Source organism: Phalacrocorax carbo (genome assembly GCF_963921805.1).
Source record: "Phalacrocorax carbo chromosome W unlocalized genomic scaffold, bPhaCar2.1 SUPER_W_unloc_1, whole genome shotgun sequence".
NCBI lineage: Eukaryota > Metazoa > Chordata > Aves > Suliformes > Phalacrocoracidae > Phalacrocorax > Phalacrocorax carbo.
The window spans coordinates 266,112-286,363 of record NW_026990243.1 but is presented as its reverse complement, the minus strand read 5'-3'; the positions used below and the strand labels follow the sequence as shown (position 1 = coordinate 286,363).

General features: G+C 57.1%; 1 protein-coding gene, 1 long non-coding RNA gene and 1 pseudogene across 2 annotated transcripts; all 3 read left to right on the top strand.

The window, feature by feature from the left end:
- Nucleotides 1–210: 210 nt before the first annotated feature.
- LOC135310795 (atos homolog protein B-like) lies at nucleotides 211–9,318 on the top strand. The gene is given in 9 exon segments (XM_064439772.1): nucleotides 211–299; nucleotides 3,456–4,679; nucleotides 4,681–4,710; nucleotides 6,329–6,387; nucleotides 6,700–6,796; nucleotides 7,288–7,446; nucleotides 7,852–7,920; nucleotides 8,394–8,599; nucleotides 8,944–9,318. Coding segments are annotated over 8 exon segments (1,818 nt in total). The 5' UTR covers nucleotides 211–299; nucleotides 3,456–3,635; the 3' UTR covers nucleotides 9,098–9,318.
- A 2,364-nt stretch (nucleotides 9,319–11,682) lies between these two features.
- On the top strand, nucleotides 11,683–13,271 carry LOC135310796 (uncharacterized). Its single transcript, XR_010370805.1, has 3 exons — nucleotides 11,683–12,061; nucleotides 12,146–12,298; nucleotides 12,829–13,271. It is a non-coding gene; the product is annotated as an uncharacterized LOC135310796 (long non-coding RNA).
- A 769-nt stretch (nucleotides 13,272–14,040) lies between these two features.
- Nucleotides 14,041–20,049, top strand: LOC135310794 (stomatin-like protein 2, mitochondrial; annotated as a pseudogene).
- Nucleotides 20,050–20,252: the final 203 nt, after the last annotated feature.

Sequence of the window (20,252 nt, the reverse complement as noted above, 5' to 3'; positions counted from 1 at the left end):
CCAGCTGTGAGCTGCGTGGGGAGGGCATGGTCCCCAGGGATGGGCAGCATTTCCTCCTTCACCTGGAGGTTCCTAGGCCAGCAAAGCTCACAGGCTGCCCCTGTGACAGATGGGCTGAGGGTGGAGGTGCCCAAGGGCTCCTACCTACTCTGAAGGTGTTGCACCGTGAGCTGCTGCCCAGACTGACTTTCCTTGTCCCCTTCCAGGCATCAAAGCTGCTGTGCTGGTGGATTATGACTGCAGGGGAGCTGCATTGCATCTGCAAATCTCCTTTGTACGTCTAGGGCACCTCTGAGCAGGTGAGTGCTGTGCACACAAAAGGACTGCTGTCTTTGTGCTGGGGGAAGCTGGTGGGGGGGGTCATCATGGCTCAGGGCTGTCAGGCTCCCAGTTTCTGCCTTCCCTGCTGGGCATCTCTTATTGGAAGAAAGCAATTGCAAGCTCTTCTCCTTGTCTGCAGGGCCAGAAAGCATCCTGTGCTGTGGGTGAAAGGGGTGGGAGGTGGACATGAGACCAGTGGCTAGCTGGAGTCCCAGAGGTTACTGGTGATCGGCAGCGTCTTGGAAAGCAAGCCATGAAATGGTCACCAAAAAGTAGCAGGGATCTGTTCGTATACACAGGTTTTCATACAAGAAGGCACGCAAAAGGGGAGTAAAATACGAGCAAGGTATGGGAATTCACAGCTTAGCTTAAAGTATTTGTTGTTTAAATGGAAATCAAGGTGATAACACTGCCTGAGATGGCCTAGATGTATATGGTCCTTGGGTTTGGGAGGTTGGGAGAGGCTAAGCCTCAATGCTGCCTTCTCTGCCTGTGCAACCCCACAGGTAGGCAGTACCCTCCTGTCCTTCTGGTAAGCATCTGAATCATGCCAGCCCTGCGTCTCCCCCCTTCCTTCCCCTCAGAGTTGCTGTGCAGACTGAAGAGCTGGAGAGGATGGTGCAAAGGTTCAGAGGCACACTGTGATGGTGGGAGGTGTTCCATGGCAGCCACGCCATTTCTGGGGGGTGCCTGGCTGGCAGGTGTCTTCAACTAGTTGTGCCAACGACCACCTGCTGCAGGACTGGGAAGTTAACCCGGAGCAGAGTGGAGCCCTGCTGCAGAAGGGTGAGTGTGGGAGGGCAGCCAGGACAGGCTGCAGTGTGGTGGGTTACACAGAATCACAGAGGGGTTGAGGTTGGAAGGCACCTCTGGAGGTCATCTTGTCCAACCCCTCTGCTCAAGCAGGGCCACTTAGAGCCATTGCCCAGGACCATGTCTAGGTGGCTTTTGAATATCTCCAAGGATGGAGACTCCACAACCTCTCTGGGAAACCTGCTCCAGTGCTTGGTCACCCTCACAGTAAAAAAAAAAAAGCATTTCCTGATGTTCAGACAGAACCTCCTGTGTTCCAGTTTGTGCCCATTGCCTCTGGTCCTGTCACTGGACACCACTGGAAAGAGCTTGGCTCCATCTTATTTGCACCTTCCCTTCAGGTATTTATTTTATATACATTGATAACTTCTCCCTGAGCCTTCAGATCTCCAGGTTGAACAGTCCCAGCTCTCCCAGCCTTTCCTCATAGGAGAGATGCTTCAATCCCTTAATTATCTTAGTGGCCCTGTCGTGGTTTAACCCCAGACGGCAACTAAGCCCCACACAGCCGCTCGCTCGCTCCCCCTCCAGTGGGACGGGGGAGAGAATCAGAAGAGTAAAAGTGAGAAAACTCCTGGGCTGAGATAAAGACAGTTTAATAAGCAAAGCAAAACAAGGAAGTAATTCACTACTTCCCACTGGCAGCAGGTGTTCAGCCATCTACGGGAAAGCAGGGCTTCATCAAGCGTAATGGTTACTTGGGAAGACAAAACACCATCACTAAAAACATCCCCCCTTCCTCCTTCCCCCCCCCCCAGCTTTATATACTGAGCATGACATCATATGGTATGGAATATCCCTTTGGTCAGTTGGGGTCAGCTGTCCCAGCTGTGTCCCCTCCCAATTCCTTGTGCGCCCCCAGCCTACTCGCTGGTGGGGTGGTGTGAGAAGCAGAAGCGGCCTTGACTCTGTGCAAGCACTGCTCAGCAGTAATGAAAACATCCCTGTATTATCAACACTCTTTTCAGCATGAATCCAAAACATTGCCCCATGCTAGCTACTATGAAGAAAATTAACCCTCTCCCAGCCAAAACCAGCACAGGCCCTTTGCTGCACACACTCAGGTATGGCCTCGCCAGTGCTGAGTAGAGGGGAAGGATCACCTCCTTTGACCTGCTGGCAATACTTTGTCTAATGCAGCCCAGGATACTGTTGGCTTTCTTTGTGGCAAGGGCACATTGCTGGCTCATGGTCAACCTGGTGTCCACCAGGGCCCCCCAGGTCCTTTTCTGCCAAGTCGCTTTCCAGCCAGTCAGCCCCCAGCATGTGCTGGTGCATGGTTATAGCTTTCATCACTCCTTTTAAACGAAATCCCTGGGCTCAACCGCCCTGACCTGCCACCTTCCCATCCCCATCATGGCGGGGGCCAAAATACCACACGCAGCCTCGCTCTCCAGATGGCGTTGACCCACTTGGGGAACCACTTCCCCTATTGAACACCTGCCCCTAAGCCTCTGCTCTGCAGGAGCAGGCAGAGCTGCCAGGCACAGGCTGTTTGTCAGGCTCTGGAGGTCCTCAGCCTGCCAGTGGCTTTTCCTGTGTCTCCTTGGCTCTCGCAGCCATTTCAGTATTTATCATGCCAGAAAAACTCGTGGCCAGGATTCTCACAGCTCTGAAACTGGGCCAAAAATCAAAAGTGAGGCCCCATGCAGCAAGGAGGTCAGGCCCTCAGGTCAGGCAGGAGCGGGTGATATATGGGTGGATGGTACAGGAGCCCATGGTGGGGTCTGCAGCCCCTGGTACCACCCAGCTGCTAATTGAGGTGGTGGAGGTCTCTGGTCTAAGCTGGCAGACCTAACTATGACATTAGGTCAGGTTCCTGTCCCTGCCATGGGGCTGGCAGCGTAGGGAGCCAGCCCTGCCTCATTCAGCGCATACGGCTGGGACAGGTCTTCTTGGTGAGCACTGGGACATCTTGTTGCTGTTGCCCAAAGGGGTGATTACAGGCCTGAGCCCCTGGGACTGGTCTGACCTGCCTGACTCCTGTGCTCCAGAACAGCACAAGCATGTCAAGTCCCTGGCAGAGGGCAGGCCCCTTTCTCCCCACTTGTCCGGACTTGTTCCCAGTAGCCTCCAGCCCAACTGGAGACTCCTCTCCATGCCCAGGTCAGGAAGGAAGTGCTGATCCTGCAGGTGGGTGATGCCACAGGGTTCCCTGGAGAGCCACACCAGCCTGGTTCCTCTTCCTGTCCCCAGAGAGGAAGGTTCAAGCAGGGCTGTACGGGGAGCTGCCTGTGTCCTGGCAGGTCCTTTGCAGCTGAAAGACTGGACGAGGACGGGGATCCCAGGCTGATCTCTGTCCTCCTGCTCTCTCTTTCCAGATGCTGCACTGCAGTGCACCCCACAGAGGAGGGCTCACCCAGACATCCTGAGCGAGGGGGGGTCCAGCTCCCACCCCCTGTCCTCGCACTGTGACCTGTGGCACTTTACAGTCCCTCTTCTGCTGCTGCATGGGCTGCTCTGACTCCGGCTCCACTTGAAGTTCAGGCAAGTAAGGCTCCATGCGGCACATCCACGCGGAGATGTCCCTGCCCCCAGAGCGCGGCATGGACCCCAGCCTGTCCCGGCCCATTGGAGAGGCGCCCTTGGAGCCTTCCTCACAGCGCTGCACCCACCATGGCATCTTCATGGGCTACAACGAGACAGAGATCAAGCGCCAGAAGGTTTACCAGGTCTCTATTTTCTCCCATCTCTCCAGCTCCTCTGAGAGCACAGAGCAGCGGGCAGGCAGCCAGCCAGCTGTCAAGAGGGGTTACCCCGAGCAGCAAACTCTGGAGGGGGGGCGAGATCCCAAACAAACTCACTGGGGTGGTGGTGGGGTGGACAGCAAGTATGACAGGGGCCCTGGGCAGGCTACCCTGAATGATGATGATACCTTTGAGGACAGTCTGCTGGTGGAAGAGCTATCCCTGTGTGGCTCTGCCCAGCACTTCTCCCACAGCGGGCTGCAGGTGGTGGAGCACCGGTGTGAGGGCAGCCCTTGCCACAGCCCCAAGGCCAGCAGAGAGGACAAGTCACGGGGTGTCTCCTCCTCCTCCTGGCACATTGCTTGCAGTACTTTGCACACGAGAGATGGTTGCCCTGTCCTGCCGGGGGATCAGCCCCCAGACTATGGTGATAACAGGGAGCGGGCGAGTGGCTACAACCTACTTTACCTTGATTTGCACAATATTGCACAAACTCCCCAGTTGGACTCTAGTGGGAAGAGAGAGAAGCCAGGGAGCAGCATGGCTCACAGCAGCAGGACTAGTGGAGAAGAGGAGCGGCCAGTGGTGGCCAACAGGTGCAAGGAGCCCCCAGCTCTGCAGACAGCGCTCAGCCCCGAGCCCAACAACACGAGCTCCCTGGAGAAGACACCCTGTGGGAGCAGCTGGCTTGGTGGCAGCAGCTGCCCAGCCAAAAGGAAGCTGCTGCCCGCTGGTGAGGTTGTGGCTGACTCCTGCTCCGAGAACGAGAGCCTGTTCCCACCAATGAGGAAGAAGAGGGCCCTGCCATGCCATATGGTGCCCACAGCCTGCCGCAGCACCGATGCCAAGGGGGCACCTTTTCTGGAACCACCTGCTTCCCATGGCCAAGGTGAGCATCACTCGTGGGGGGAGGCAGGGAATGGCCCGGGGACACCCAGAGCTCAGGGCTGTCCTCATGGGCAAAACATGGTGCTCGTGGGCACGTGGTCCATTGGGGCACAGTGTCCTGTTCTGTCCCAGTGCCACAGCCCTGGTGTGAGCAGGGCAGCAGCTGACAGCCAGCCCTGGGACACACTGTCTTGTAGGTTGTCACCGGCTCTTGACACCTTGTAGTCACTGGATCCGCTGCTTGCAACCAGCTCTCTGGCCTGGAGAGCCTTGTTCGAACAGGACATGACCTCTCCGTGACAGCAAGAGTTGGACACACGGCATGGTGCCACAGTCAGTGTCTGACAGCTTCATGTTAAGCCAGACTTACCATCAGGCTTGGGAAGAGTGGCTGTCCTCTGCCTGCCTGGGGGAGAAGAAGGCAGAGGGGTGGGATGGCTTGGGTCCCTGGCTGTGATATCCATCAGGGCACTCTGCCTGCTGGGTAAGGGTTTTGGTGGCAGGGAGCAGGACTAGACATGCTCTGGCCAGGGAGTGGGAGCCCCAGTGCTGTGTGCAGAGATGCCACTGGCTTTTCTGCAGTTCTGGGATGCCCGTGGCATGTCCCCAGGGTGCCACAAGCTCTCAGAAATGGGGCAGACTCCGGAGGTTTACAACCACCCTGGTAGCTCAGGAGCTGCCTGCAATTCCTCCCTGCTTACCAGCCCCTCCTAACCAGCTCCTTGCCTTCATTGTGTCCTGCCGGCTGAAGCTGCAGCAGGCTCCCGCCACAGCTGGCACGCTTCTCTCCTTCCCTGGGGCATCCCATGGTGCAGGGACCCACAGGGACTGACGGCAGAGCTACCCTGGCTTCTTGCTGCTTGGAGTCAGGACGCACTGTCCATGGGGGCACAGCTCCATCCCTGCCCACGTGCCCTTTTTGGTGACTGTCCCCCGGCCTGGCTGCCCCCAGCACTGCCCTTGCAGAGTGAAGCCCTCCAGCATCTTCCCTTGGTTTTCCTGCCTGGTTATGCCAGCCAGCTCCATCATCCTTTTGTGTGGCTTCCAGAAGGGAAAGTGTCCCCCCTGAAAAGGAGACGTCTTTAAAAGGAAGCTGCAGTGTGGCCCTGGCTTTAACCCCCTGCCCTACAGCTGTAGGAGCCTGGCTGTGGGCAGGGACAGGCAGCACACCCCTCTGCCTGGTGACATTACCAAGGACTTTGCATGAATTGCCTGGGGATGGGACTTTTCTTCCCTGTGAGGTGCAAGGGGGTGTTGGTGCATGGCTCTGTCTGGGGGTGTCTTGCTCACTGGGGCTGGCCCTGAGACCTGCTTTGCAGGGTGGGAGCTGTGCACTGCACCCTCAGGCTGAGTACCAACACCCCATTCCCCAGTAGAGCCACTTTGGGAGGGTAAAGACCTGCCCTCGCAGCCAGGTCTCAGTTTTGGCAGCCCCATGTCCCCACCCCAGCCCTTGCACTGCCCTGCCGGCTGCCCCCGTGGAGGCTGCTGACGGCCTGTCCAATCTGCTGGGACCCTCATGGGGCTGTGGGGCAGGGCAAAGGACGATGGCACCTCCTGGGGGCGCACAGTCCCTGGTTGCTTCCCTAACACAGTTATTGATTTCGTGCCCCCTCCAGAGCCCTGCAGATTGCACTGCAGTCAGGAGGAGGCTGAAGAGCAGGCTGCGCCTCAAATCGTGAGTATCTCGGCAGCCCCAAGGGCCAGCTGTGGGGGCCCAGGGTGCCTGGCCACCCCAGTACCCTGCAGCCCCGTGGGAGGGTTGGGTTGGGACAAATCCCTTCCCTGCCCCAGGCATTTCTCCTCCACAAGACCCCAGGCTGTGGGCGGAGGGAGGTTTCTTCTGCCCCGGGAGGTAGGAAAGTCGGTTCAACCTCCACCAAAGGAAGGTATGGGGGGACCTGGAGAGGGATCCGCAACCCCGGGGACATGGGCATCCCAGGGCTACGTGCTCTCCAGCCTGACACTGATCTTCCCTCCTCTCTCAAAGGCGACATCTCTGGAGCAGCCTCCGGAGGGGTACCAGGTCCTCCACAGCGCCTTGGGCCACCACCACCATCAGCCATGCTCTGCTGGGCAACTTTGAGGTAACAGCATCCACCTGCCAGGGAGGGAGGTGGGTCCTGTGGGCTCTGGGCTGGGCTGGCGACAGCATGAGAGGCTGAGCCCGAAGGGAGCCCCAGTGTGGGGCTGGGCTGATTGTTCCCAAGGGCCTGGCATGCAGTGGCCATTCGTGCAGCCACCATCCACCAGCAGAATGGCTCAACCAGTAGATCTTTGGGTGACATGCTAGGACCCCAGACGCTGCTGAGATGGCCGCCGTGGAGCTGAGCAGCTGAGCCAAGGCACTCTCACTGCTTCTCTGTGTTAGATCGCTGGTTTCAGTCCACCAATTCAGGATGGGTCTGTCTTGGAGCGAGCAGCCAAGGACACTCACAAGCAGTCTCCGGAGAGCTGGGAGACATGCGAGGGCAAGCAGACGTGATTGCAGTGGAGATGGGGGTGATCTCATCTGCAGCTTAGAGGTGAGGGGCAGGACTGGTGTTTGAAGGTCCCTAACACTTCCCTCCTCTCTCAGGAGTCCGTCCTGAAAGGGCGCTTTGCACCGTCGGGGAGGATCCAGGGGTTCACGGCAGAGATCGGTGCCAGTGGCTCCTACTGCCCCCAGCACGCCACCCTGCCCGTTGATGTCACCTACTTCGACATCTCCAAACATAGTGCACCCTCGCCTTTCCTGGTAGGCAGACGAGGGAGGGCTGAGCCTGTGGGGGAGGTGAATGGGGGCTGTACCCAGGCACTGTGCATCCTCGGGGGCTGCCCCTCTCAACCACCTACCTGAGGAGACTGCTAGCTGTGCTGGAAGCAATATTTAACCCACAAAGTGAAGAGGGGAAAAAAGCAGGAACCGTTGCAGGTGTATAAACAGGCAGGCTGCTGCCCAGCCATCTCATGGCTGCCGCTTCACTGTCACCTCTGTGTTGCTGCTTGTTCATCCTTCTGTCTGGAGAGGGACTGAGCCGAGCGTTGTCTTGCCACCTTGTGCCAGGTGTTCCCAGCAAGAGGGGCTTGTGGCCCCATGCCAGTTCCCAGTTGGGCTCTCCATAGGCTTTCTCCCTCTCTCACATGCTTTCTTTTGCCCCAGGGAGTGATTGACTTGGAGGCCTTGGGAAAGAAAGGCTACAGTGTCCCCAAAGCTGGAACCATCCAAGTGGTGAGTCGTCCCCTGGCCTCTGGCAGCGCCATGGGGAGGGAGCCAGGTGGGCTCCAGTTGCTCCCCAAGGTGGATACACTCCATTACGTTGCTTGGCAGGGGCAGCAGCCGGAAAGCTCTGTGCAGAGGGGTTACGTGGCTGCTGGGAAAGTACAGTGGAGGGGAGCACAGGGTCCCCAGGGTGCTGTCAGGGAGACAAGGTGATGGGAGATGCAGGGAAGGAAGAGGTTGGTGGGAAGGGACAAGGGTCTTGGCAGGAGAGCGTGCATGTGCAGTGGGGATGGGATGGGAGCACGGGAGTGGAGGTGTGTGGAAAGCACCGACCTGTGGGCCTCAGGCTAAGCCCTCTGGGGCTGGTGTGGGGCTTTCTGGGCCCTTGGGCCCACTGGCACTGCCCCCAGATGCCCCAGCCCTGCCCTATGGATTAATTCCTGTGCCCTTCCCAGTCACACCCCCTACCCCTTTACCCCCAGACCTTATTTAACCCCAACAAGACTGTGGTGAAGATGTTCTTGGTGACGTACGACTTCCAGGACATGCCGGCCAACCACATGACCTTCCTACGCCACCGCATCTTCCTGGTGCCCGGGGGGGAGGAGGAAAGGGTCACTGTGGCCCCCAGCAACCCACCAGGCACCAGCCCACCCTGCAGGGTCCTCTGCTACCTGATGCACCTAAGGTAGGGCACGCTGGGAGGGATGGGCACCTGCCCCAGGGTCACCCCTGGGCTCCTCTCCCATGTGTCCCTGCCTCCCCCAAACCTGCAGGCCCTCCTGCCAGAGTGGGAGGATAGCAGCCTGATCCCCTGGCCCTCAGGAGGAGCAGGGATTGGCTGCTTTTTCGGGGAGGTCAGAGCTGCTGCCCTGCCTGAGGCCAGAAGCCTCTGTCCCTCTGAAGGCAACCAGAGCATGGCCACCTTGACCAGGGGCCAAAGTAGGTGAGGGGGTCGTGCCCCCCACTGAGGCTGTCCTGCCCTTGCCTGGGAGCCTGAGGTCCCTCCGCCCTGCTCTTGTCTCCACTCAGGTTTCACAGCTCCAAGTCAGGGAAGATCTACCTTCATGATGACATCCGGCTGCTTTTCTCCCGCAAGTCGATTGAGGTCGACTCGGGGATCCCCTGTGAACTGAAATCCTTTACGGAGATGCCGAGGAACCCCTGCTACTCGCCCCGAACCTGACCTTCTCCATCCCCCAGGGCCACCGGGGAGCCTCTAGCCCAGCACCTTGGGGAGAGATGAGTAAAGGGCCAGCGAGCAAGCACCACCTTGATGTATTGCCCTCCCTGTGTGCCCCCGTCCCCCTGAGCAGCACAGATGCCGTGCCTGTGCCCTGCGGCAGGGCTGAGAACACTGAGGGGGCTTCACCAGGAGGGGCAGGGGCTGGGGAGCAGCCCCAGTGTTCCAGGGACATGCCCAAACCTTCTGCCAGCGCTGCTCCCAGCTTGGAGATGTGGCTGGAGCTGGGGGGGAGTGAACAGTTGGGCTGGGGGCTCTGGGTGAGGCTGCCCGCACTGATCCCGGGGTTGGGAGCAGAACGTGTTGAAGAATTTGCATTTATTAGTATTTATTGTCACTGAGAGTGCAGAGGAGGCTTGTGCGGAGGATCAGAGGTGCTGTGCTGTTCTTCCCCCCACCCTCTTGGTGCTGGATGAGGCCCCTGGCAGCAGGGAGGCTGCGCTCAGCAGTGCAGGGCTGCCTGGGTTGTGTCAGGGCTGTAGGGGCTATGAGGGTGACTGAGGATGGGGACACCTCGGGCTATGGAAGGAGACGGTGACCCACCTCTCGGCCAGGGTGCAGCTCCCGTGCCGGGGCTGTGTTAAAAGCCCCAGGGGAGGCCAAGACTTGCTGGGCACCAGCTCTGTGGGGCCAGCCCCACTTCAGGCAGTTTGAGGAGGCCTGGACTTGCCCTCCCACCCCTTTAGGGCAAGCCAGACCCCAAGAAATCTGTGGCTGGCAGGGAAGTGGCTGTTGCCATGGCTCCTGGGGCTAAGAGACATGGCTGTCCCATGGATGGGGACCTGGGGTTCTCTGCAGGAGCACAGGGACAGCCCTCCAGGCAGGAGCCTCCGGAGCCCATGTGTGCTGTGGATCTGAGAGAAGGTGGAGATTCCCAAAAAATCAGAGCCTTGCACCATCTGTGCACGTGTGGGGTGAATTCCATCCAGGAGACGGCTTTGGGCAGGGGTCTGCTGGCAGCATGATCAGGGGCTGGAGGATGGGCAGGAGCCCTGGCTTAGTTCCTGAGAAGAGGGGAGGCAGCAGAGGGCATCAAATGGAAGTCAGGCTGGACCTTCAGGAGGGTGTTTGGGGGTGATCTGGAGCAGTGCCCATCCCTGCTGCAGCCTCAGGAGCCCCGGGTGGGTCAGAGAGGTGAGAGGGGCAGGGGACATAGGAAAAATGAGCTTGCATGTACCCCATCTGTGTAATCCCCATGACCTGGGGTCTCAGCTAGGCTCATGCAGGGAGGACTGACAGGCTGCACCATCGCTGGTGTGGGCATGACCCTGGGACCGGGGGCTCCCTGGGACAGCCGTCATTTTAAACAAAGCCCACCCCGTGTTCACAGAGCTCTCCCCTCTCCCCAGAGCTCCATCTGGCAGAGCTGGGGTGTGGGGATTGGACGGGACAGGCCTCTACCACACTTGTGGGGGTGAGGCCCTACTCTCCCCTGCCATGGGAAGGCCGAGAGGCTCTGGCCCTGCTAGGCTGGGGGGACCGGGGTCCCACTCATTCCCCCCCCCCATACACACACAGTGGGGGCCTGCTCCCCCCACGACACCGGGTCCTGGGGCACCTCTTGCCCCATGACACCAGGGTCCCGGAGTCGTATCCCCCCGCGTCCCCCCCCATCCCACAGCAGCGGGGCCCGGGGTCCCACTCCCCCCAGAACACTGGGGTTTCCCCTCGCCCCACGGCCCCAGGCCTCGGTCGCCGTGGCTCAGCCGGGACGGGGAGGCTGGCAGCTGCCTGGCGAGGCTATACCGGTACTTTTCGTGTTTGTTTTTAAATTAATAAACGCCTGTTTGGAAACCGAGCCCGACTCCCGCGTCTCGCCGCTCCCGGGGGCAGCGGAACCACAAGCAGCGCAGCGGCTGCCGCGGCGGGACGGGGTGCCCCGGGCGGCTCACCCGGAAGAGGTGGGGCGTCCCGGGAGGCCTTCCGGGCTGTCGGGTGGAGCTGCGGCGCGCCATGCTGGCGCTGCCCTGGCCTGTTGCAGGTGGGGGCTTTGGGGGAAGCTGGTGTTGCGGCTCTGAGGAAGCCTTGAGGAGATGGGTGGAGGGTGGGATGGAAGAGATTCGTGGGGGCTCGGCGGCGGGGGGGGGAAAGAGAAGCTGAGTAGGGACAGGGGTATTGGGGTATGCAGAGGAGGCCTGGAGGCAAATGGATATGGGGGTATTGAGGGGGCTGGGTGGGAGTTTGGTTGGGGGAGTGGTGTTGGGGGACTGGGGGCAACCTGATATGAGGAGTGGTGAGGTGAGCTGGGGAGGGGATGGGTTGGGGGATGTGGGACTGGGGAGGAAATGAGTGTAGGAGAAATAGATGCGAGGGGGTGTGGATTGGGGGGGGCATGGGGATTAGTGAGGAGGCTGTGGGGAGCTGGGGGGAGTGAGGGGCTGTGGGGAGGAGGGTGAGAGAGTGCCCAGGAGGAGCAGGTCCGGGGGGGGAACTGGAAGGTAGCCACGGCTGAGGAGGGACCGGCTGGCGAGGGGGGCCTGGGAGCAAGGTGAGAGGGGTGGGAGGAAGGAGCCTGACCAGGTTACAGGGGGCTGAGTGGGGCAGAAGAGACCCCACACCACACCTTATTTTCCCTTACAGTGTCAGAGAGGCTTTATTCCTCCCCCCATGTGGGGATGTGAGGGAAGGGAAGGGAAGATGTGGAGAAAGCTCCAACACTGGGGTGAGCCTCCCCTACACCTGCAGGGAAGGCCCTGAAACTCACACTGATCCTAGGGCCTAGGTCTCGTCCCTGTGGGGACAGCCTATATCCCCTCATGGTGTGTGCCTGTTCAGGGTGTCAGTGATGTTTCCTGTCCTGGTGTATTGGGGCCGTAAGCAGCAATCCCAGATGAGAGAGCGGGGCCTGGAGGAGGAGGGTCATCACATGCAAGGGGCTGGGGCAGGGCTGCCTGGTGCAGCACACAGGTGTGTCTGTGCTCGTGCAGGGATGGTGCTGGGCTCTGAGGTGCCAGCAGCCAGTCTCCATTCTGTTCCTTTTCCTTTCTCCAGTGCTCCCAACAACCGAAACATTCGGCATGGCTGGCCCCAGCACCGCACTGCTTGAACTCCGGCCTGCCCGTTAATATTGGAGTGCTCTTTGTGCCGCAGCAGGAGGCTTGGGTGGTGGAGAGGATGGGCAAGTTCCACCGAATCCTTGAGCCTGTAAGGAGCTGCTTTTCTTCCCTTCTGGATTCAGCAGGTTCCTAAAGCTGTAGCGAGGCGTGTCCTTTGTGTGAGGGTTTGGGGGATGGTGTGCTTATTCTTCCAGATTGTGATCCTTTTGGCTGCTTGTAGACTAACTTCCTTTGGTGGGGTGTTAAAAGCACTGAGAAACTGAAATTTCCTCTGTGTGGGAAGCACGTTTGCTCTGCCTGCTCTGTCGTGGTTTAGCCCCAGTCAGCAACCAAGCACCACGCAGCCGCTTGGTCACTCCCCCCACAACTGGATGGGGGAGAGAACTGGAAGAGTAAAGGTGAGGAAACTCATGGGTTGAGATAAAGATAGTTTAATAGGTAAAGCAAAAGCTGCGCGCGGAAGCAAAACAAAACAAGGAATTCAGTCACGACTTCCCATGGGCAGGCAGGTGTTCAGCCATCTCCAGGAAAGCAGGGCACCATCAAGCGTAATGGTTACTTGGGAAGACAAAACGCCGTAACTCTGAACATCCCCCCCCTTCCTCTTTCTTCCCCCAGCTTTATATACTGAGCATGACATCATATGGTATGGAATATCCCTTTGGTCAGTTGGGGTCAGCTGTCCCGGCTGTGTCCCCTCCCAGTTTCTTGTGCACCCGGCAGAGCATGTGGAGCTGAAAAAAATTCCTTGACCAGTGTAAGTGCTACTTAGCAACAACTAAAACATCAGTGTGTTATCAACATTACTTCCAGCACAAATCCAAAACATAGCCCCATACTAGCTACTACGAAGAAAATGAACTCTATCCCGGCTGAAACCAGGACAAGCATCTACAGCGTGTAGTATATTTGAACTTTGCACAGCCCTCTCTAGCCTGGCTGAGCTCTCTGGGGGGGAGGTGTGAAACCCCAGATTAGAGGGCTCAGCTCTCTAGTCCCAACCTTTTCCCAGGTTTTGAACTTCCTCATCCTTCTGCTGGATCGGATTCATTATGTCCAGAGTCACCCTATGTAAGGAACAGCTTCTGTGTCTTGCCCTTTTCCTTCCGCTGCATCCAGGGTGAGCAAAGGACAGCATGGGGAAGAGTGGAAGTGTCCCAGATTCTATACTGTGCTGGTTTTGGCTGAGAAGGGGTTAATTCTCCTCACCGTGGGGGGTCGGCTACCTTTCCAGCTTCCCGCGCTCTGCCGCGGGGTGGGGCGGGGCCACGGCGGGGGCGGCTGACCCCGACTGGCCAATGGCATGTTCGTTCCATACCATGTGACACCATGACCAGTATATTAAGGGGGGGCAGGTTGCGGCTCGGGAGCGGCGTCGGGTCGGCGGGCGGTGAGCGGCTGCGGCGCGTGCGGTTTGTTTCGGCGGTTCGTTCCCTTCCCCCCTCCCCCGGGGCTTTGCGCCTCTCGTTGTTCTCCTTTACATTGCATTTCTGTTGTTGTTTCTTTTAATTATTAAACTGTTCTTATCCCAACCCACGAGCGTTACCCTTCTGATTCTCTCCCCCATCTACCGGTGGGGGAGTGAGCGAGCGGCTGTGTGGGGCTGAGCTGCCGGCTAAACCACGACACATACTCAGCCCTGTCCCTGGGCACCTGGGCTTGACTGTCCTTGTGGCGTTGTGAGTGGTAGAACCCCAGGAGGTCCTGTCTGCTCTTTGTGGGCTGCGGCTGCCCCTTGTTGGGTTGAACGCACCTGGGCAGGAATCCGTTTTTCAGATTTCAGATGTTTTCCTGTCTTGAACCAGGAAAGATCTCCCCTGTGTTTCTGTAAAAAATTATTTCAGATCAGGTAAAGCTTTTTATCCCCCTCCCCCCCCCCCCTTTATTTTTTAAAATTACTACAGTATGAAATGGTTTGATCTGGAGACCTGAGACTTCTTGTGTATTAAAATGTCAAAATGAGGCATTTTGTAGGGAATGTCAGGGTCCTTTTTACAAAGCCCTTTGCATAAGGAGGTCCTTTTCAGCCGATCTCTCTTCCATGCCACACTGTTGACACCAGGAAAGAAAGGGATGACCCTGCCCAGCTCTGCTAAGTCTGTCAGGAGAGAGGGGTTTGCCATGGTTTTACTTTGCTGCTCCGCTAAACAGAAGGTGTCATTCTCTCCTGGCAGATAATGTCACCCTGCAGATTGACGGTGCGCTCTATCTGCGGGTTATGTACCTGTACAAGGTACTGTCCCTGCTGTGCTGACACTCAGCATGAGTCAAACCGGCAGCCTTTTACCGTCTCTGGCTGCACCCAGCACGGTCTGCATATGCCGTGTCACCCAGCTGGCTGCCTTGGCAGGCCCTCAGGCACTGCTCACCTGGCTCTGCTGGCTTGCTTCTCTCCACGATGCGTGCTTCAGCCTCTGCCTGGCTTGCTGTGCTTTGCAAGGCGGTTGGACTGAGCACCCTGTTCCCTCTCCTGAGGGAATGGGAAGAGGAGGGGAAGGCAGATCTCAGCTCTGGACCCTGCTTTTCTTTGGCAGGTTTCTTGTCTTGGTGCTTAGCATTTGCCCATCCCGCCTCACTCGGAGTCCCTCTCGGCACTGCCATCGACTCTGTTTTTTGCTTCTGCTCTCCAGGCCAGCTGTGGGGTAGAAGATCCTGAGTATGCAGTGACCCAGCTGGCCCAGACGACCATGAGATCTGAACTTGGCAAACTCTCCCTCGACAGAGTCTTCTGGGTGAGCTGGGGAGGTGGATCATGGAGATGCCAGCATCTAGCAGCATTTCTCAAAACCCTGGGGGGTCTGCACGGCCAGGCTGATACATGTAACGGCAAAATGCCTTTTGCTTAGAGGGCTTCTGTTTCAGTTGACCTACTAGTGAATCCCTGAAGGTGGGTCTTGTTTCAGTTGTTTTTGTTGTTTGCTTTTCTTTTTGTTTTTGTTTTAAACAGGAGCTATTTTTTCCCTTGCCCTGGGTTAGTTGGAAAGGGTGATGGGTGGTATATGCCCAGACCTGGCTGGTCCAGCTGTGTTTCTCTTGAGTCGGTGACTCTTTGCTCAGGCCCAGTGAGAGTGTCCTGGCTGACCTGGTTCAGAGGGGGTGTAGCCCTCATGCTACATTTGTTGGGCAGAAGCAGGAGCTGTTGGCATTCCTGGATGAGGTTTGTATCCAGATGTACATCAGATGTTTGTGTATCAGCAATTTCAGTTTTGGGCACTGCCTTCCCTAGGAGAAGGTAACCCCTTCAAGAGATGTGGGAAGCATTTGGCCCTGCCTTATGCCTGTGGAGTTGGGGTTTTCTGGCTGATTTTGGCCCACGAGGGGAGGTTTCCCTTCTGACCCCTGTCTCGTGCTAAGCGTCTCTTCTTTTATCTCTGCCATTTCTTTTGTGCCTCCCAGGAGTGGGAGTCCCTCAACGCCAACATTGTGGATGCCATCAACCAGGCCTCAGACTGCTGGGGCAATCTGGTGCCTGCGCTACGAGATCAAGGACATCCATGTGCCCCCACGCGTGAAGGAATCCATGCAGATGCAGGTTTGGTTCTCTGGGCAGGCAGTCTGGAACGAGAGAGAAATCCCCCCCCCTTCCATGCAGCACAGTTCTTCTCTGTCCGGAGCTGGCAGCACTGGGCCCTCCTGTGGTGAGGGGAGCCTGTTGGCACTTTGGCTGCAAATGTACAGCTATTGAATAAATAATTCCCATCCTTATTTCAGCAGTGGTGGCTCCTGCCTGGTACATGCAAGCCCTGCCAGCTCCCTTTAAAATCCCTACTGGGCTCTGTAGGAGGAAAATCCTAGAGCTGAAGGTTTCCCCCTGGGAAAAGCAGAGTGCCAGATCTCCGGGCTGGAAGGGGAGAAGGGGGAAGTGGCCAGTTAGGTGTGGACTGGGCTGGGGAGGGCTGTGCAGCATGAGAAGGAGAACCAGCCCTCACCAGGGGTCGCTTGGTGTTTTGTAGCCGTGTTCTTATCCTCTGCTAAGCCATGCTTGCCCAAGCAGGACGTAGGAGCATGTCCTCGCCTCACTTGCCCCATGGATTGTATTTCCTCATCGCGGCCATGGCAGACTGGCATCTGACCTGTGTTTGCAGGTGGAGGCAGAGCGATGGAAGCGGGCAACAGTGCTGGAGTCAGAGGGGATGTGGGAATTGGCTATCAGTGTGGCTGGGGGGCAGAAGCAGGCCCAGATCCTGGCATCAGAAGCTGAGAAGGCTGAACAAATCAACAAAGCTGCTGGTAGTGCCTTGGGCTAGAACATGTGGGGCCTGGGGGATCTGTAGCCCTCTGTACTGAGGGGTGATGCTCCTGAGGAGCAGGCCACATCACTGTCTGTGGGCCAGGCTTCCTCAGCTATGCTGATCCTTCCTTGCTGGTGCCCTTGGGCTGAGCTCCAGCTTGTGCTGCTGCCCTGCAGCCTGGGGTGGCAGGAGGTGTGTTGCAGGAATATCACCGTGCTGTTGTTGTGGAAGAGGAGGCTTTGTGTGCACAAAGTTGTCTTGATTTGCTCCTTGAGGTTGTTTTGATTTGCCCCTTAGAAGCACTTTGCAGTTCTGATGTGCGTTTTGCTGTGGTTCGTTGCAGGAGAAGCCAGTGCCATGCTGGTCAAGGCTGAGGCATTTCAGCTCCTGGCGGCTGCTCTGGCACAGCAGGTGAGCAATGGCTCCTCAGGACAGCCACAGCTTTGGCGCTAGCACTGAAGGAGATGAAACCAAGGCTGGGGTGGCACCTGGCTTTCTCTTGGATGTTCCCTGGCATCTTCGGCAGCAGCGAGGAGTTTTTTTGTCTTGGGCCGCTACCAGCCCGGGGTGGGCTAAGGGTAGGGGGCACGGATGAGCTCTTAGTGGTATGTGACTTGCCTCTTCGCTGCTGAGCCTTGGCCCTCTCTCCCCAGCATGGCAATGCCGCTGCTTCTCTCTCTGTGGCAGCTTGCCAAAGACTCCAACACCGTCCTGCTGCCTGCCAATGCTGGTGATGTGACCAGCATGGTTGCACAGGTCAGTGTGGTCGGAGGGACCCCGTCTCTTGCCTGAGGGAAGTGAAGGTGGCAGCCTGGCAAGGCCTGGCCCTTGCAGAGGGGATGGTTGTGGCAGGAAAGGGGAGATGAGGAGGAATTTGGCCTGGCAGGTGGGTCCGAAATAGAAGCTGTGGGCTGGGAAAGCTGCTTCACAGTGTCCTTTGGAAACAGGAGGGTTCCTGCTGTGGCAATCCCTGGCTCAGGGACTGGCCTGAGCTGGCTTGTGGCTGTAGGAGCCAGGATCCTTCTCTCTGTGCCAGAATAAGCTGGCAAAAATACAAGGCAAGCACTGACTTTTTCACCGTCTCTTTGGGGTGAAAGTTTGCCGCTTCCCTGTCCACCCCTATGCCCTGAACAGGTCTGAACATGGAGCAGGGGTTCAGGTCAGCTCCTGAAGCCACCGTCTTGTGGCCCTGTCTGCCCTGTCCCATTCCTACTGCACATCCAGTCTTAGAATAGAATAGTTCAGTTGGGAGGGACCTACAATGATCATCTAGTCCAACTGCCTGACCACTTCAGGGCTGACCAAAAGTTAAAGCGTGTTGTTAAGGGCACTGTCCAAATGCCTCTTAAACACTGACAGGCATGGAGCATCAACCACCTCTCTGGGAAGCCTGTTCCAGTGTTTGACCACCCTCTTGGTAAAGAAACGCTTCCTAATGTCAAGTCTGAACCTCCCCTGATGCAGCTTTGAACCATTCCCACATGTCTTCTCCCTGGTATCCAGTGACAAGAGATCAGCACCTCCCTCTCCACTTCCCCTCCTCAGGAAGCTGTAGAGAGCAATGAGGTCGCCCCTCAGCCTCCTTTTCTCCAAGCTAGACAAACCCATCGTCCTTAGCCGCTCCTCATAGGACATGCCTTCCAGCCCTTTCACCAGCTTTGTTGCCCTCCTCTGGACACATTCAAGGACCTTCACGTCCTTCTTAAATTGTGGGGCCCAGAACGGCACACAGTACTCAAGGTGAGGTTGCACTAATGCTTAATACAGCAGGATAATCACATCTCTTGACCGGCTGGTTATGCTGTTTGATGCATCCCAGGATGCGGTTTGCCCTCCTGGCTGCCAGGGCACACTGCTGACTCATGTTGAGCCTACTGTCAATCGCCATCCCGAGATCCCTTTCTGCAGGGCTGCTCTCCAGCCACTCCTCTCCCAGTTTATACTTGTGCCTGGTGTTGCTCTGTCCCAGGTGCAGATTCTGGCATTTGGACTTGTTAAATTTCATCCCGTCAATCACAGCCCAATGCTCCAATCTATCTAGATCCCTCTGCAAGGCCTCTTGCCCCTTGAGGGAGTCAACAGCACCTCCCAGTTTGGTATCATCAGCAGACTTGCTAATGGTGCATTCAACTCCTGCCTCCAGATCGCTGATAAAAATATTGAACAGAACTGGCCCTAGAATTGAGCCCTGAGGAGCACCGCTGGTGACCGGTCACCAGCCAGATGTAGCCCCATTCTCTACAACCCTTTCAGCCCTGCCCTTCAGCCAGTTCTTCACCCAGTGCACCGTGTGCCTGCTCATCCCACAGTTGGACAACTTGTCCAGAAGGATGCTGTGAGGGACAGTAAGTAGCAAAAGCCTTACTAAAATCCAGAAAAACTACAACCACTGCCTTCCCTTCATCCACTAGGTGGGTGACCTTGTTATAGGATATCAAATTAGTTAGGCAGGACTCTCCCTTTGTGAGCCCATGTTGACTGTGCCTGATGATTGCACTGTCCTTTAAATGCTTTTCAATAGCACCCAGTATGATCTTCTCCATAGTTTTTCCAGGTACTGAGGTTAGGCTAACAGGTCTGTAGTTTTCCTGGGTCTTCCCTCACGCCCTTCTGGTGGCTTAGAATAATGTTGGCTAGCTTCCAGTCAGCAGGGACCTCCCCAGACTCCCAAGACCTTTGGTAGATGATCAAGAGGGGTCCTGCTGTAACATCCGCCTGCTCCTTCCGTACTCTGGGATGAATCCCATCAGGCCCCATGGACTTGTGAACATTCAGCTGATACAGCTGCTCCCTTACAATTTCAGTGCATGCAAATGGAAAGTCACTGTTCCCACACTCGTAGTCCTCTGACTCAGGGGACCGGGCAGCCCGAGGTCTGTCAGTATTATTAAAGACTGAGGCAAAAACAAACAAACAAACAACAAAAGCATTGAATGCCTCTGCTTTTTCTTCATCCCTATTTGTCAGGTGACCATCCTCAAGAAGTACTGGTCCAATGTTTTCCTTAGACCTCCTCTTGCTATTGACATACTTAAAAAAAGCCTTTCTTGTTGCCTGACACAGCGCTGGCCAGTTTCAACTCTAGCTGAGCTTTGGCCTTCTGTGTCTTCTCCCTGCATATGCGAACCATAGCTCTGTAATCTTCCTGCAAAGCCTGACCTTGCTTCCAGAGATCATACAATTTCTTTTTCCTCCTGAGTTCCAAGAGGAGTTCCCTGTTCAGCCAAGCTGGTCTTCTGCCCCACTTGCTTGACTTCTGACACAGTGGAATTACCTGCTCCAACACAGTGTCTTCTGCCACGGCCCCAGAGCATGCAGTTTCCCCTCTCCTCCCCCATGGCTCTCTTGTTCCTTCTAGGCCCTGGGCATCTACACTACACTGACCAAGCCACAAGCTGTGAAGACCCAGGATGAGATGCCTCCAGCCCGTGAGGACCCCCAGCCTCCCACTATGGAGGTGCTTAAGGCAGAACAGGCCAACTCCAGCTAGTGGAGCCAGAATGATCCTGGGGTCTGCCAGGCTGCTCTTCTTCCCTTGGTCCTTATTTTGTATTTGGATTTAAATAACGTAATAAATGGTACTGGTGCTGCAGCACATCCCCTGGCACTCAGGAGCAGGACCTGCTGTGTGCTACTGAGGGGGGACTATCCCTCCTAAGCAGGCTTCTGACCTGCAGAAAGGCACAATGATCTGCAAGAGGAGCCTGGGGACCCTTCTCCTGGGGGGTCACTCTCCCAGGCTGTGGGATTCCTGTCCCACCCGCTGCAGTCACGTGCATCCCCCACCTGGTTCCTCACACCAGTGCCACT